This window comes from Numenius arquata, chromosome 2, assembly GCF_964106895.1.
Source record: "Numenius arquata chromosome 2, bNumArq3.hap1.1, whole genome shotgun sequence".
NCBI classification, from domain to species: Eukaryota; Metazoa; Chordata; class Aves; order Charadriiformes; family Scolopacidae; genus Numenius; species Numenius arquata.
In genome coordinates this window covers 28,466,843-28,482,361 of record NC_133577.1, presented here as the reverse complement: position 1 = coordinate 28,482,361, position 15,519 = coordinate 28,466,843, and the positions used below count along the sequence as shown (strand labels likewise).

The following is a 15,519-nucleotide window of genomic DNA, read 5'->3' as shown; positions in this document are numbered from 1 at the left end:
CCATGATGTGTAAATAAATTATAAAATACAAGCAACTCTATAAAACAAGAACATCCTGAGTTTACAAATAAATTATATCCTTCATACATAGAATATGATGTGGATGTTAGTAATCAGCAGTTTCAGCTATGAGAGGGAAAGAAGTAAAACTTAGAAAAGTTAGTATCTATGCATACATAAAACATATATGTATGTGTGCTATATGTAAATACTCACACACATACATATACAATATAGAGGGTGAATACATCCATATCTATAGTATACAGAGAATATGTAATATAGCTGAAACTGCCTCAAGCACCATTTTATTATCATTATTATAAAGTTTGCTCAATACTTAAGTAGGACCACTCAAAGTAAGATAGTTTGGGTTGTGTTTTATTTCCTGTCCAGAAGGGGTTTGAAGGTGGTTTGAAATATTACAGATGAACGTCACTATTTCATTTTCAGCCCATTCATTCTTTGCAGAATCATCATGCCCTTTGTGAGCTTCAAAATGTTGCACAAGTGAGCACAAGTCTGCTGTCAGTGAAGCTGGTGGCAAAATCCATATTGACTTCAATGAGATTAGGAAAAGGGTGCTACATTTTCAAGGGAAAATTATTTTTCTTTTTCTTTTTTTTTTCTTTTGAAAGCTTGCTTGAGAAGGAGAAAGAAGAAAAGATAAAGACAATAATAAAATGGTTTATTATTTCCAAGAGCAGGTATGGAAGCTCAGATAACCTTGGGATGAGCGCACAATAAATGCAAGAGATAAAGATTATTAACTTTGCATTGACAAATCATTCACAGTTTTGTTTGCCATAGTTATTTGGAAACCTGTTTCAGATCAGGTAATAGCTAGCAACGGCCAGTCTTGTGTCTCCAAAAACTGCTGGGTGTTGCCAATGCAAAAGCCTGTGGAGTAACAAAACAAAGACACTGAGGACATCAGAATTAAGCAAGGTATGTCACTCATCAGGGGATTTGAGAAATAGCACCTGTCTGCATGGTCATCATCTCCTTCTATCAGTATTTAATGATACAAATGCTTTGATCTCTGCAGTGAGCTGGTGCATCCCTGATGCTGTGCAACCATCCTTCCCATATGAGCTGGCATCAGAGGGCCACTCAACCTCTGGTTTATGAGAATCGTATTTACTTTAGGCAGTACTTTGTAATGCAGAAGCTTAAAGTTACACTTTTAAAACGATTAGGAGTAGACAGAAAGCTTTATCTCACAGGCAACTAAGAGTCCAGGCTTTCAATTGATGTAAGTATGCTGTATGTCTCACACATACACAGAAATTGTTGCATTTAACAGCCATGATTGTAAGATGTGTTGCCTTAAATTCATGACACCCCCAATTATAGAGTAGTTCATTTGTCTTAGTTTTACAGGCTTTAAAGTTTCAACGGCAGCCTCTACATGGGAACTGCGGCAACTTGGCTTTGTAAGCTGAAGAACATGGGGAAGAAAAGACCTTTAAAAGAAGCATTCAAAAGTGTTTAAAGCATAAGTTTTCCCTATAGCGTGGCATAAGTCAGCTTCATCTTGGTGAATGCAAGGAGAAAGGTTTTATTGATACTCCTTGGACAAGGAAGGGGAGTGACACCCCCTACAGCATCCTTCTCTCTAAATTGGAGAGATAGGGATTTGATGGGTCGACTGTTTGGTGGATGAGGAATTGGTTGGATGGTCACACCCAGAGCGTAGTGGTCAACAGCTCAATGTCCAGATGGAGATCAATGACAAGTGGTGTCCCTCAGGGGTCCATATTGGGACCAGTACTGTTCAATAACTTCATTGGTGACATATACAGTGGGATTGAGTGCACCCTCAGCAGGTTTGCAGATGACACCAAGCTGAGTAGTGCAACTGACACGCTGGAGGGAAAAGTTGCCATGCAGAGGGACATGGGTCAGGGCAACCCCTGGTATCAATACGGGCTGGGGGATGAAGGGATTGAGAGCAGCCCTGCCAACAAGGACTTTGGGGTACTGGTGGATGAAAAGCCAGACACGAGTCAGCAATGTGCACTCACAGCCCAGCATGCCAACTTTATCCTGGGCTGCATCAAAAGAAGCATGGCCAGCAGGACAAGGGAGGTGATTTTGCCCCTCTACTCTGCTCTGGTGAGACCTCACCTGGAGTACTGCATCCAGCTCTGGAGCCCTCAGCACAGGAAAGATATGGACCTGTTGGAGCAGGTCCAGAGGAGTGCCACAAAAATGATCAGAGAGATGGAACATCTCTCCTGTGAGGACAGCCCCTGAGAGAGTTGGGATTATTCAGACTGGAGAAGAGAAGGCTTTGAGTAGAGCTTATTGCAGTCTTTCAGTAGTTAAAGCAGGCTTATAAGAAAGATGGGAACAAACATTTTAGCAGAACCTGTTGCAACAGGAAAAGAGGTAAGGGTTTTAAACTAAAAGAGGGAAGATTCAGATGAGATAGAAGGAAGAAATTTTTTACAATGAGGGTGGTGAAAGACTGGAACAGGTTGCCCAGAGAGGTGGTAGATGTCCCATCCCTGGAGAAATTCACGATCAGGTTGGATGGGGCTCTGAGAAACCTGATCTAGTTGAAGATGTCCCTTTGATGATCATTGCAGGGGGTTGGACTAGATGACCTTTAAAGATCCCTTTCAACCCAAACTATTCCATGATTCCATGATTCTGTGTTGTTTCCATTTGTGAATGCCACCTCCCCCACCTCCCCACTATAGGGGCTGGGGTGGTGGTGTGTGTCTCAGGCTGTGTACACCTACATTGGTCTGTATCTATATACAGTTGTAAAAGACAATGTTTGTAAAAAAGTCTAGATACTGCAGCTGGCATAAAATTTGAATTCCATTGCACAGGTAATAGTTGCTATTTTAAGACAAACCATATTATTGAGAGAAATGAAAAAACCACAACACTTTAAGAGGTACTAAGTCCATCCTGTGAGCAAGCTTGGGACTTGTACATTACTCTCAGCATCACTTCCAGCTTTCTTCCTCCGTAATTGCCATGTTCAGAGATGAAAAAAAAAAAAATTATCAGTGTGTACCTTTCATCTTCTTTTGTACATTATCTGCAGCTTTCACTTAGCTTGCTTTGTGCCAGAGGATCATGCCATTGCTCTTTACTGGTTACTATTCTATGTAGCTGCAAGTTTCAGAAGTTACGTTGTATGGCAGTGGGAGTCTTCCAAGACTGGATTGCAGCCAGCAGATGTTCAGTGACAGGCCTGTGCTTGGCCCTCAGGCAAAATAAGGGGGTATCAAATAGGTAAGAGGAACATATTCTTTGACTATATAACTAGCAGCACACTAAATACCCAGAAATGGCAGGTGGATGAATTTTCCTTTTCCATGCAACTGTGTTTATCCTGCTATAACTCTCCAGACTCTTAATGCAATTGTGCCTCATTTATACCTGCACAGGTGAGATGAGAACATGCCCAGTAAAGAGCTAAGAAAGGAGAGCCTGGATATCACTTTGCTTCCTTGTCTTTCTGTGAAATACTTCTGATTGCTTAGATCTGAATGAATTGGCAATTGACAATTTGAGGGAAATACAAGATGTGCATGGCAGGAGAAAAGACATGTGTCGTTCTGACAAATGCACTGGGAATTAGGGCTCTCCCACACCCTTTAGGATACGAAGTGACCCAGTATCAGGAGTCGGTGGGTGTGCAACCCGTGGCTTTCTGCCCGCTGCAAGAGCTCACACTGATCAGTGGGATGTCTGAATCCAGATCGCAGCCAAACTCTCCCGTTTAAGGTTTCACTTGAATTAGTGGCTATAAAGCAAGTTCTGTCCCTTGTATAAATAAGGTTTATGTGTGCCAAGCCGAGCAGTTCTCAGAATGAGGCCCAAACTGCCCAGATGCCCATGCCTGGGCGCAGAGGTGGGGATGAGCAGCAGTGGTGCTATTCTGCAGCCGTCACACAACCTGACAATGAAGAACTGGGATCTCCTGTCATACATGTGAACAAAGAATTAACCTTCAAACCTAATTACCTTAACATTGCTGTTTCCTACTAAAGCTGTCCCAGGGAAATAAGATTGATTTCTGAATGTGCAAATGACTAAGATGTCCATTCACATTGCTTATGCGTATTTTAGGCAACTTGATGTCTTTCAAAAAAATCAGGATACGAACAGCATTGCACTGGCAATTGCTTAAAGAATGGGACCTCCTGGATGACTTGCAGAAGTGCATGGGTCTTCTATAAAGTGCTAGCTATCTTAAACTAAGATCAATTTCATAATAAGGCCCTGATGCTTTCAATTATCTGTTTTGCAGATATTTGAAGTATAAAAATACAAATTCTGAAGTAAAAAGCTATTTTCAATGAGAAAACATTTTGCAGATGTCAAATCTCCACAAATTTTCATTCCCTTTTATGCTTTAAGCCACCACAATTCCCTAAAATAGCGGCAAACTCTGAAATGCACTGACAGAAAGTCAAAAAAGAGAAGATGAGTATGGATTTTAGGGTATGAATATGAGTATATGATGGGAGTGTCAACGGCCACTCTAATTAAGTCCTCAGAAATAAAATATTTGCAAGGACTGTGATTCTGCTTCAGTTAGTATTTTCAGTATGCCAAATTCATCCTTGGCATAATCCATTTGATTTCAGGAATCGATTTTGGTCCATTGTGATAAAGAGGGCAAACATATGCTCTCACTTTTTAAAATAATGGCTACATAGACACGCTTTTTGCTATGCTTCCTAATCTACAGAAATACCAAATCTAGAGACAATGACTAATTGAGTTAATGATGCTGAGGAATATTACACGTAATAGATATTTTACAATAGCTCTGAAATGCGTCCAGTTGATTTATAGAAACTTCACCACTTCTTTGCAAGTCCCAGACTATGTGAGAGGGCACCTCTTGATAATAATGCATTCTGTGCCTGCACCATTTGCTAGGATTTCGCTTTCTTTCTATCAAGTGTGTGTTTACTTTTACTGTACCACTTGCCATTTACCATCTCACCGCAGGCTCCCAGGGAGCCCAACACACTCATTTTGAGTTGCTTGTTTTCAGCAGAGGAAGGACAATGTGGCCGAATTACCCAATGACCACCTTCCAGCAAACACATTTTCAGAAATGCTTAAGCTTAAAGAAGGCAACATTTAATTTCATGTGCATAGCGTGGGTGGGGGGGTGGTTCTTCCTTGAACGTGGGGGTATGGCCTGGGAGACGGGCTCAGCACAGTGTCACAGGTGAGAGCGGTACTCGGACGCAGTCGAGTGAGAGATGGGAGCTGGCTGTGAAAGTCTCTCTCCTGTGCGTATGTGACCTGGCAGCGTGTACCTGGGGCTCCGCGGGACTAAGCCCATAAACACAGAGGCACTCCATACCCCAAAGGCACTAGGTTTTCATCCAGCACAAAACTGCAGGGGCAATTTCCATGGCTCTGTGGAGTCATATTGAATTCATAGGGCTTTGCAAAGAAGAGATGGCCTCAAAAGAACTGATATGTAACAAGTGCTACTGAAATCGTTACAGAGAAACAATCGCATTGTCTGGGATTTTTTTTCCAGAGTTTTTTTTGCCTTGAGAGAAAAGGGAAAAGAGATCAGACCTATGTCTCTAATACTTACTTGGAATATGAGTTTCATGATGAGAAAATGCTGTGGAACAGACTAGTAAGAGACTTTCATACAGGACCTTTTTTCCCTCCAAATTATCCTATAGGACGTAAGAAGGATCTTTTACAAAATCTAGTGACAAGGCTAATAAAATGAATAAGATTTGTTATTACAAGTTGAAGAGTATTAAAAGAAAATAAAACGATATAAATGTTATTGCTTTGCTTTAAAAAAAAAAAAAAAAAAGCTTTTTTTTTTTAGCTAACCATTAGAAAATCTGTCAGTATTTATGTAGGGTTATTTTTCCATTGGGGCTTGATGCTTGGGCTACTGTAAGGTGGAGTTAATATGATGGTGCAGGTAAAAGAAGAGTTGCATTTAAGTACAGCAGTAAATTGATGCATATTGAGTATATGTTAAATATTGCTCTTATTTTCTCATAATCAACAGGAGGGTAGCACAACTGTATGTGAGAGGAATTTTTGTGAATGGGCTTATTTCAATATAGAAGAAGAAATCTAATTCAACAAAATAATTCTTCATGCTCATATGTAATTAAAATGCAGATTTCACACATTTCTTTAAGAAACACAAAGAATGTTCCTTCTCACATACTGCTTTGTAGATAAACACAAGCAAGTAGAACATTTGGTTGTGCATTGATGCACAGACCCTTGTCCTTTTGATGTCAATGTGAATTTTGCCGTGGCTTCAATACTGGAGGAAAATAAGGAAAATGCCATAGTCAACATGCCTGAAGTGCTATATCCACTCACGCACGACTCCCATTTATTTCTAGACGTGCTGAGCTGAGCAGAGCCTGCACTTCTCAGGTATGTCTTTGACTACAGACAGACTGGGCCAGGGACCAAAAGCTGCCAAAACATGTTTTGCAGTGGTATATGTCAAAAAGAGGTGAAGCTAAATTTTATCAATCATAGTCTCAAGAAAGAAAGACAGAATAAATCACTCATTTTTGGACTGATAAGCATGGGAGCTCTCAGCCTAAAGAGTAATTTTCCAGAAAGTTATTAGCACCAGAAAAAGGGGTTAAGATAAAAGTGCCTCCTCATCCATAACTCTAGCCAGTACGAAGCTAAAAATACATGAAAAAGAAAACAAGTTATGGGGGTTGGATCAAATGGAAAAGATATTTACGTCACTGTAATGTCACCTTTCCTCTCTCATACATTGCAGAACCTATGGGCTGGGAAAATTACTGTGTCCTCCAGCATGTAAGATAGTATGGAAGAATATATAAGCAAACCTTACTCTGCTAGAAATATTTTTTGTCATCTGGGAAAGTTGAATTTCTCTTTGAGTGCCCTTACTCTGGTAACAAGAAAAGACAGTTAACATTTATTCATATGTTGTACTGATTAGGAAATATCTCTACAAACACAAGTTACTTAGAAACAGCAAGTCTGAAATAGGAGAAAACACCAAGAGAAAAACAAGCTGTAAATACATTTTAAAAGTGTGTTTGTTTTTTTCCTTTTTCTTTTCTTGACTAGCACCATCTGTACACAATAAAGTATGAACATAAATGTTTGGATAATAAAGATTTGCAAGGCACTTAAACAGTTTTTCTGGATAGTTTTTTTTTTTAATGAACCTCTCAATGGAAGTCCTACAACCACCCTTCCTCCTCCCTCAGCTAATGCAGGGAAAGAAGTGTCTTCTGCCAGCAGTTCTTATTTACAGACATGTCCTTAAAAGTTTCTCAAAGTGCTCTTTTAGGCTAAGAGAATCAACAACCTTATATCTCTATTTTTCATGCTTGTCCTGTTTTAGACTTTTCTGTCTAGTATAGCAAATCTCTCATACACACAGCTGAGACTTGACTCCAACCTTCATCCTCATTCTGTTGTCTTTGGGATGCTATTCAGAAGGGAAAAGGAGGATGGCAGAGATGCGCATTGAAATTCTCTTGAGGTTCATACTTTATCGGCGTCTAGAGGTGATGTCAAAGCAGGTGATCATCATGAGATGGGCCTTGCAGAAGTTGACACGGTTTTCCAAACGCTCAGTCACACACTCCAGGGCCTCCAAGTATTCCAGAGAATCCAGCTCAAATACCTGCTCCAGATCAACTGTGAAAAAGAAAATACACAGATAGGAAAAGCAAACAAAACCCAGTGCTGATTGGTGGGAGAGAGAGAGTTAATTCAAGTCTTCAAACCCATCAGTACTGTACAAAACATTGTCTCTGGCTTGCCATTGTCCTTAAAAGTTGCCTTTTCTGTTAATGGCTATTAAAATGGCATATCAGCTTGTTGGAAAACACTGTTAAGATTGCATTAGATGCTTTCTTGAAAGATATGCTCTGCCACCCTCTCCAGAATTGCAGGTACCTTTTGCAGCACTCCAACACCCTTAAGCAAATGTTGAATGCTAAGCATGTACTGAGTCTCTCACACATTCTGCTGACCTCCCCTGGGAGGCCAAGTCTTTTGTGGAATTCAGAACTCAGAATTGGAAACCAACCTCCAACCTCCTTGCTCCTCAAACTTCTACCTATTCCATGTGATTCTCACTAGACCACTCAAGAGTTGCAAGGGAAGGTGTACACATCAATCACTCCAACATAGGGGCCAGTATTCTGCCAGAGAGCAGCTGGCAGCGGCTTCCCTGGAAGCTGAGTGTGAGATAGGTTGTCTGAGACCAGCACTTCCCATCTTATCTGGTCCCTGAGGTCTGTGCCGTTCCTTGAGGCTTTCTGCATTTATCACACTGGAATCAGAAGCAAAGGCATCACACAGGAAGCAGACAGCAACGCATGGCAAATTCTCTGCTCCCTTTACATCTGTTCTTTTTACTGCTCTTCCTTAACAGCGTTCCTAAAACATATACCGTGGTTGTTTCGCAGGTTGTACCAATCTAGTCTTAACTTATGGCAGCTATCAAAGGAAGAGTTAGGATGCTTTAAGAGAACACACCCACCAACCTCCTTTTGCTACCTGAAATTATGCTAAATAAATTGAAAATAGGGTTTTTTTTCTAGAACTAGTCTGCTTGCTAATACTAAAAATTGTTGTACAATTACTGCAGTATTCTTTATATTTTTTCCTTTGAGGTGTTGAGGTCCTTCTTCATTTAGATGTGAATGCCTTTTAAGCTCTCTGAACTTTACATATCTATAGTTATAAAAAATGGACCAAATTAATTTTTCACATAAGCCCAGTGGTGCCAAGGGACAAGTTTGCTCCACAGTGTTATTTTGTGGTAGAAGAGCAGGTTTATAATATTGCTCATATGTTTGAGTGATCTGAGGCCAAAAAAAAATATCTCATTTTCAGAAGCTGTGGACTGAAACGCTTGAACGTTAATCTACCAATGGCAATATTCACCACTACAATGCTGTACCATTTCAACATTCAGCTCTCAGGCAAAAAGGATTGTTCAGTTCTACTGTCAACATTTAGTAAGAATTATAGGGACTAGTTCTAGAAATACAGTCAATCTAAAACTTGCCCTTAGGTCATATGTTGGTTCATTTTAGTTTACAAACACAATAGCTCACATCTCATTCTTAGCAAACATTTCTGCTACTCTCCGTCCCCCCTCCATGAAATAAACCAAAGGACACCTATGAGTCCAGGCAATAAAATGACGCCCTTACATTCACTGAGCCATTTATTAGGGTCCAGCATCAGGTACTGCTTGGTCACCTCCAGTTCTCTCATTAACCATTCGTACTTGGCCTTGACCTCAGCAATTCTCTGCTGGCGATGTTCCAGGATTTTCAGCTTGGCATTGAAACATATCACCTCCTGACAACCAGGAAAAAGAAGCAGGGAAGGAATAGGTGAAGAGGGGAAGAAATATCCAGATTCATTCAGCCGAATGATCCTTCAACCAATAATACTGACAATGAGCCATTTACTCTGGAAGTGTATGAATCACTGCATGAAATAATCTATCATCTGTTTTATTTTTATTGCTTTTGTTTGGTTTTGATGTTTTCAATCAGGGAGCTTTGGAGACTTTGCAATGATAGTTAATAATAAACCATAATAATTAATAACAGGCAGCATCTTGAAATCAGATTAACTGTAGCAAAACATTTCTGGTTTCTGTCACCAGAAGTTTGGCTAAGAAAATCTAAGCTCTTGGGATAAGGAAATCCATTGCTTGCTGTATTAAAATCCTAAATTCCTCTCTGTGGTTGGCGCATAAGAAATGCAGTAGTCATGTTATAAAATAAGAGAACCGGTAGCGATATAAAATTTAAAACATCCTTAAACAAAGGGAATATGTTATGAAAAGCTCTAGTAATTCACAACCATTAATAAAGAAGATATATTTTCTGTAAAGATATGGGGCACAGCAACAGCATAGGGTGCAGTGCTCTCTGGGACACCCAGCCTGGCCTCGCATGACTTCTGAGGGATGGCAGCCATCAAGATGTGCAGTGAGTCTGTGCTACCCTCGCTAGTATGGGAGCATTCCCAATACCAGAACTATCCTCCTCCAAGCCCACGTTGACACTATTCTTCCTTCTGCTCTGTACACAAGTCTGCTGTGTAGGTGAAGTAGAAAGCCCATGCCAGCAAGTGATTCTTTTTCTCCATACAAAATCATATCAGAGAACAACATCACAAACAGGCTAACCAAGTGACAGGAGCTGGGAATAAAAAGTGCCTCAAAATAATAATAAAACCTATATACACAGTTACTCTAAAATTGGCGCTATTTCACCAACTTCAGATACTCTTCCCAATCATAACTCTCAAGAGCTGACCTTCACAATTCCCTGATCTTTTTGTAAATTTAGAGGCCTGAGGTTTGCAGGAACAACTTTGTCAGAGAGAAGACATTAGCTCTCCTGAAAATAATACCCCCAAAGCACTCTCAAGTGCCTCAGCACCATTTCTGCCTTCAAAGACAAATATGACAAGATGCTGGAGCACACAAACCACCAAGACTGTAAGCAAGGGACAAAAATTCAAGGTACCAATGTCCATTAGCTGCTACAGAATTAGGCATAACTTGAGTCATAACTGCTCTTAAATGACATAATAGGTTTTGCTGCCTGTTGAATTAATTATATACGATACTACACATTTCTGAACGCATAATCTGAATTCCCCCTTACACCTTCCAGGAGAAGGGATACATGGATTACATGGATTGTACTCACCTTGCTGTCCCCACCTCGTCGCCGCTGGAGCCTCTCCACATCATCTATCTCATAGACTTTGATCTCAAAGGGTTCCCCCAGCCCCCTCTGCCCACTTCGTAGGGGCCCATCCACCCAGCGGACCCCAGGGCTGTTGGCGGGCTTCCTTGCTGGAGAAGTGGTATCAAGTGATAAAGCTGGAATAAGCCTCCGTCTCTGTGAACCTGCAAATGCAGAAATTGCCATTTCATGTTAGCACAGTTATTGCCTCTCCTTTCTGCTCTATCTTCAGACATGTTTACAAACTATATATTCAGTCTTCTTACGCTCAGAAGAAAATGGAGTGAAAACCCAGGGAGGCCATGGAAGTTGGGAGTGAGCTGTAGCTGCAATGTGCTGTACCCACTCACCATGAGTCAGATCTTCACATATTCTTTGGTACCTGACTTCTGGATTTGATCCTCACAGGGCATATGTACCCTAAAGTTTCCAGAGCTTGTGCCTGCTTCCCTTTGCTCAGGTCTCGGTGTATACAGGTATGTCAATGAAGGGGGAGAGCAGGTTGCTTTCCTCTCTCTTCACTCGTGCTGACTCTTAAAGCCAAATGCAAGCATTACCCAGCCACTGCATAGATGATCTCCAGGGGAGGTGTGGTTTTCGGGTTTTTTAATCACAGCACAAAAAGCACTTTGATATCGAAGTTCTTTTACTATGCTGGAGTTGAGCGCCAGTATACCACCACCTAGTCCTTTGCATAACACCATTGTAGGTTGGCAAGAAGTAAAAACACTAGAGAGGACAAAATGCCAAGCTTGCCACCAGAGTTGCATTAGCCTCGTCTCTGTTCAGGAGATTATTCTATTAAAACATTTCCCGCTTATGCACTTAATGCAGCACTGGTGATGGGCAAGAAAGCAGCAAGAATGATGGGCTGGCAGAAGGGTTAGTCACTATGTCTGCTTCAATACCCATGCCCATGCACACCCACCCTGCTTTACAATACCAGCACAGTGGATGGGAGCACTGCAATAGCTGAAAATGTACCATGGTTGATAAAGCCTATGCCATATGGAAAGCATCTGCCGTGTGAGTTGCCAAGTCAGGGCCTAAGGTAAAGCAAGGGAGAAAAAGTACGTCACTGGCCTGATGGCAGCTGTAAGGAAGTTGAGCATATGGTTTGTTGGGAAAAAGAACAGACACACAAAAAAGAAAAAACAACTGGTTACATTTCCTTCCTTGGTTTAGTACAATCAAAGCAATAGCTGGGTTTAAAAAAAATAAAAGGTTTTGTAGCTGACAACTCCAGCAGGGTCCCCCATAGGAGACAGCAGGAATAGAAGGGATGGGGGAAACCAAAAACAAAAGCTGGAGCCAGCAAGTTTGAATGAAACTATTAACTGACTCTCTTGGCTGCAAGAACAAAACTGATGCCAGCAGGGAAGGGATACAGAATGATCATGCAGATTTTATTTTAAAAACAAGATAAAATCATTTAGAGGAGTCTCCAGCACTACATTTATTGAAACTTGAATGTAAATAGCTTCAACATATCTGCCAACTTTGTGCTTCAATGAAAGCCAAAAAAAAAATAATCCCTAAACAAAAATACCTATTGATTGTCTAGTTTTTGCATTTTTAAGTAACAAAGCATTGTCTAGTTTCATTCATGGGAGTCGGTTTCTCTGCCAACTTCACGAACTATCACACCTTATCCCATTGATTTCTGAGTGCAGCAGTCTGTACTAGAAGCCAGCAGTTAGTAACCAGTAATTAACCTAAGAAGCTCTAAAATGGATGAGAACAGTCTATTTTGCTGTCTATCTGCAAAACCTAAGACTACAGAGCTCTTATTTGAATGCATCTCAGATAACTCTGTGCAAGAAAAGGAGAGCACAGCCAAGGCATATAGACAGGGAGCTCTACAGGGCCACTTTATACCAAACCGCCCGAGATCTGGGCTGCCCATCCTGTGACACATCACAGTTGTATTTACTACTCAAACTGCAGGCCAGCAAAAAAGCCCATGACAGAACAAATGAAGCCTTACAAATACCAGCAAGTCCGAGTTATTTTAGACCTGCGGTACCAGCCACTGGAAGTCAATGCCAGCATTCACTTACCTTGAATGCATTTCAGTTAATGTCTAGATTAAACTGCCTGATCAAGAGAAGAATCAGATCTTAATAAAAGGAAAAGCAAGACCTGACCCATTACCATAGCTAAAAAGCGACAACAATGAGACAGACACAGTTTGGGAAGAACCAAACAAACTGCAATGCTAAGGGTGACTCCTGTCAGTGATGCTAGAGAAAGGCAACCAAATGGTGAAAGCAGCTGCAAACTTGAAGATTTGTGAGACAGGGTGGTGGTCTATTAGATTTTGTTGCATGCAGGGAGACATCCTGCAATGGGCTCAGCCTTTCCTGGGAAATGAACCCTCCACTTGCTTAGATGTGAAGGGCACTGAGTACATCCCTTGTGTCACTCAAGACCAAAAGGATTTAGGCATGAAATATGTTTTAAAATACTTTTTAGGCTTTTGGCTATGGTGTCTCACAGTAGCAGTCTTTCAAATTTTGTTTGAGTGTGAAAGCAATCTCTTTCCTATCTTTGCTGCTTGTCAACTTTTAGAGCCAGCAACACTTATAAGCATCAGATTGTCCTCCTGTGTAATGCAGCTGAGTGCTGCTAATTCTTTTTACTTTGTGCCCCACATTGATGGTCATGTCTTCTTTCATGCCGTGCTTTCAGACTAGCTCTAGCATTTCAAGGAAGCAGCTGAGCAGATTGGAAATTCCTTCTGTCTGGCTCTCCCATGCATGGCTGAACTATGACTATGGTAGTGCCTTTTTCTGTGATGTTTGATTTTCTTCCCTCTTTCTTTTTTCCCCACTGTGGCTGTTAACACCACCTTCTTGTGTAATGGAGCACTTTTCCCCACTGGAAAAACTGTGTCTCTGACCACAGTCAAAGCCCAGATCTGAGACACTCTGGGAATGCAGGTGGATGTGTACAATTCACCTTACCATGAGAACAATGTCAGGCTTTTATTTGGAGCAAAGCAAAACAGATGCCACCAGCATACGAATTAGAGGAGTGATGGTAAATGTTTTTGCATTTAGTTGCCATTCATATCCATTTAGCTCAATGAGAAACAGAAGCCTGTGGTCTAGGAGGGCTCTGACCTGAAGCTCTGGCTAATAGCGCTTACTCCTCAGATAAGAGGCAGCAGAGACTACAGTAGTGGCAGGAGACATGCTAACATGAGCTTATTATGTTTTTCTAGCCAGAGCTTGCGCCTGGATAGCCCATGGGTTATCACAACAAAGCTCTCGGCACAGCGGGGCAATGTGGCAGGGCAGAGCTGCTGAGGCAGGCAGACTCACCGCCATCGACCCAGGGGCTCCTTTGGGATGCAAGGGCCGTCCGCACAGGTCTCCCTGCTCCGTTGCAGTAGGTACGTCTGCATGTGATGCAGAGAAGAAAGAGGGATGTCTTTTTATCTTTAATGCTGACTCAGGATGATTTATCTGAGCTTCAGAGTGCTTTGGAAAGAAATAAAATGAAAGATCTCCTGCATCTTTGCAGTCAGGCAAAACTGAATCCAGTTTATTCTAAACATGCACTGATTAATAAGCTGCTTATTAGCCCAGGTACAGAAAAAAACAATGTTTTTTGACAGGAGACTCCTGCCACTGACCTCTCCATTTAGCCTCTATTTTTTCTGATTTCACTTTAATTGGGATCAGTAGGGAGATACAGCCAAAGCAGAGCTTCAGAGTGAGTGTCACAAAGCAGCTGACAGCTTGCTCATCCGTATCAACATGCAGACACAACAATCAAATTGTTAAAATGAATACAGTTTTCCATTTACATAGAAAATACTCATTTGAAGTCCCAAATTTATTGGGAGCACTTGATGGGGTTAGAATCTCATAAATTTTGACTATATAATAAATAAAATGCTTTGTAGGAATTACAGCACATCACTCCTCTGCTTTCATGCACATATATTATGAAGGCTCCTTATGAGCCTGGAAGCTCAGCAGGAGCAGCTATCAGCAGGTCCCTCCCGTCTCTGCTCCACTGGCTGGGACTGGGAGAATGTGCACCCTGCCCAGCACCTTGGCAAACTGACTGACCCTCCCACCAGGTAAATGGGATTCACTCCTCAACTAAAAAAAAGAAATTTATACCAAAAACTAACTGAAAGAAATCCTGTAAGCTGAACCCAGGACAGAATAGTGACACTTTCATTTATGACCATACAGCATGTAAAGCAACACACCGTTTGCTAAATGTCTTGGAGGATATGTTTTTCACTTAGTTTGAATTTATCCACACTCAGAATAACCCCTCTTGAGTCTAGCTTGGGTATGAATAATTAGAGTATGACATAGCTCTGAAAATGCACAGAACACAAGATTTGCTTTCGCAACAGATTTTTTGCTCTACCTTGAGCTATAGGTTAAGGTTTGGCCAGGTTAAAATTAAGATAAAGGGAGTAACACAGCAGTGGAGGTGTGCAGCGTGAAAGCTGATCTAACGAAAGAGCGGCACTGAAGCTACAAGATACTTCAGCAAAGATAAGCCCAGAGAAGCCTTAAAGTATTAGAAACACAGACCAAGCCAGCCAGGTATGTAAGGGTAACTTTAAGGACAAGAAGACTCACTGACGTCAGCAAAATTGCCCAACTGCATAAAGATGTGTGCTCATAAAAGTTTGTGTTGAAGAGGGTAGAAATTCTAAGAGGTCTGGTTTTGCTTAAGTACTGTATATTTCTGAGTGTTCTCCTTAGATTGCTTTCCAAGCACA

At 41.2% G+C, this 15,519-nt stretch overlaps 1 protein-coding gene across 1 annotated transcript in view; it reads right to left on the bottom strand.

Annotated features, from left to right (window-relative positions):
* Positions 1–7,089: 7,089 nt before the first annotated feature.
* The window catches only part of KIF26B (kinesin family member 26B), a 302,787-nt gene continuing 294,357 nt past the window's right edge, over positions 7,090–15,519 (bottom strand). Inside the window, exons 13-15 of the mRNA XM_074168140.1 lie at positions 10,725–10,927; positions 9,204–9,354; positions 7,090–7,674 (exon numbers count right to left, since the gene is read on the bottom strand). Of these exons, the coding sequence (XP_074024241.1) occupies positions 7,526–7,674; positions 9,204–9,354; positions 10,725–10,927 (503 nt within the window). The 3' untranslated portion in view covers positions 7,090–7,525. The remainder of the gene's footprint in view (positions 7,675–9,203; positions 9,355–10,724; positions 10,928–15,519) is intronic.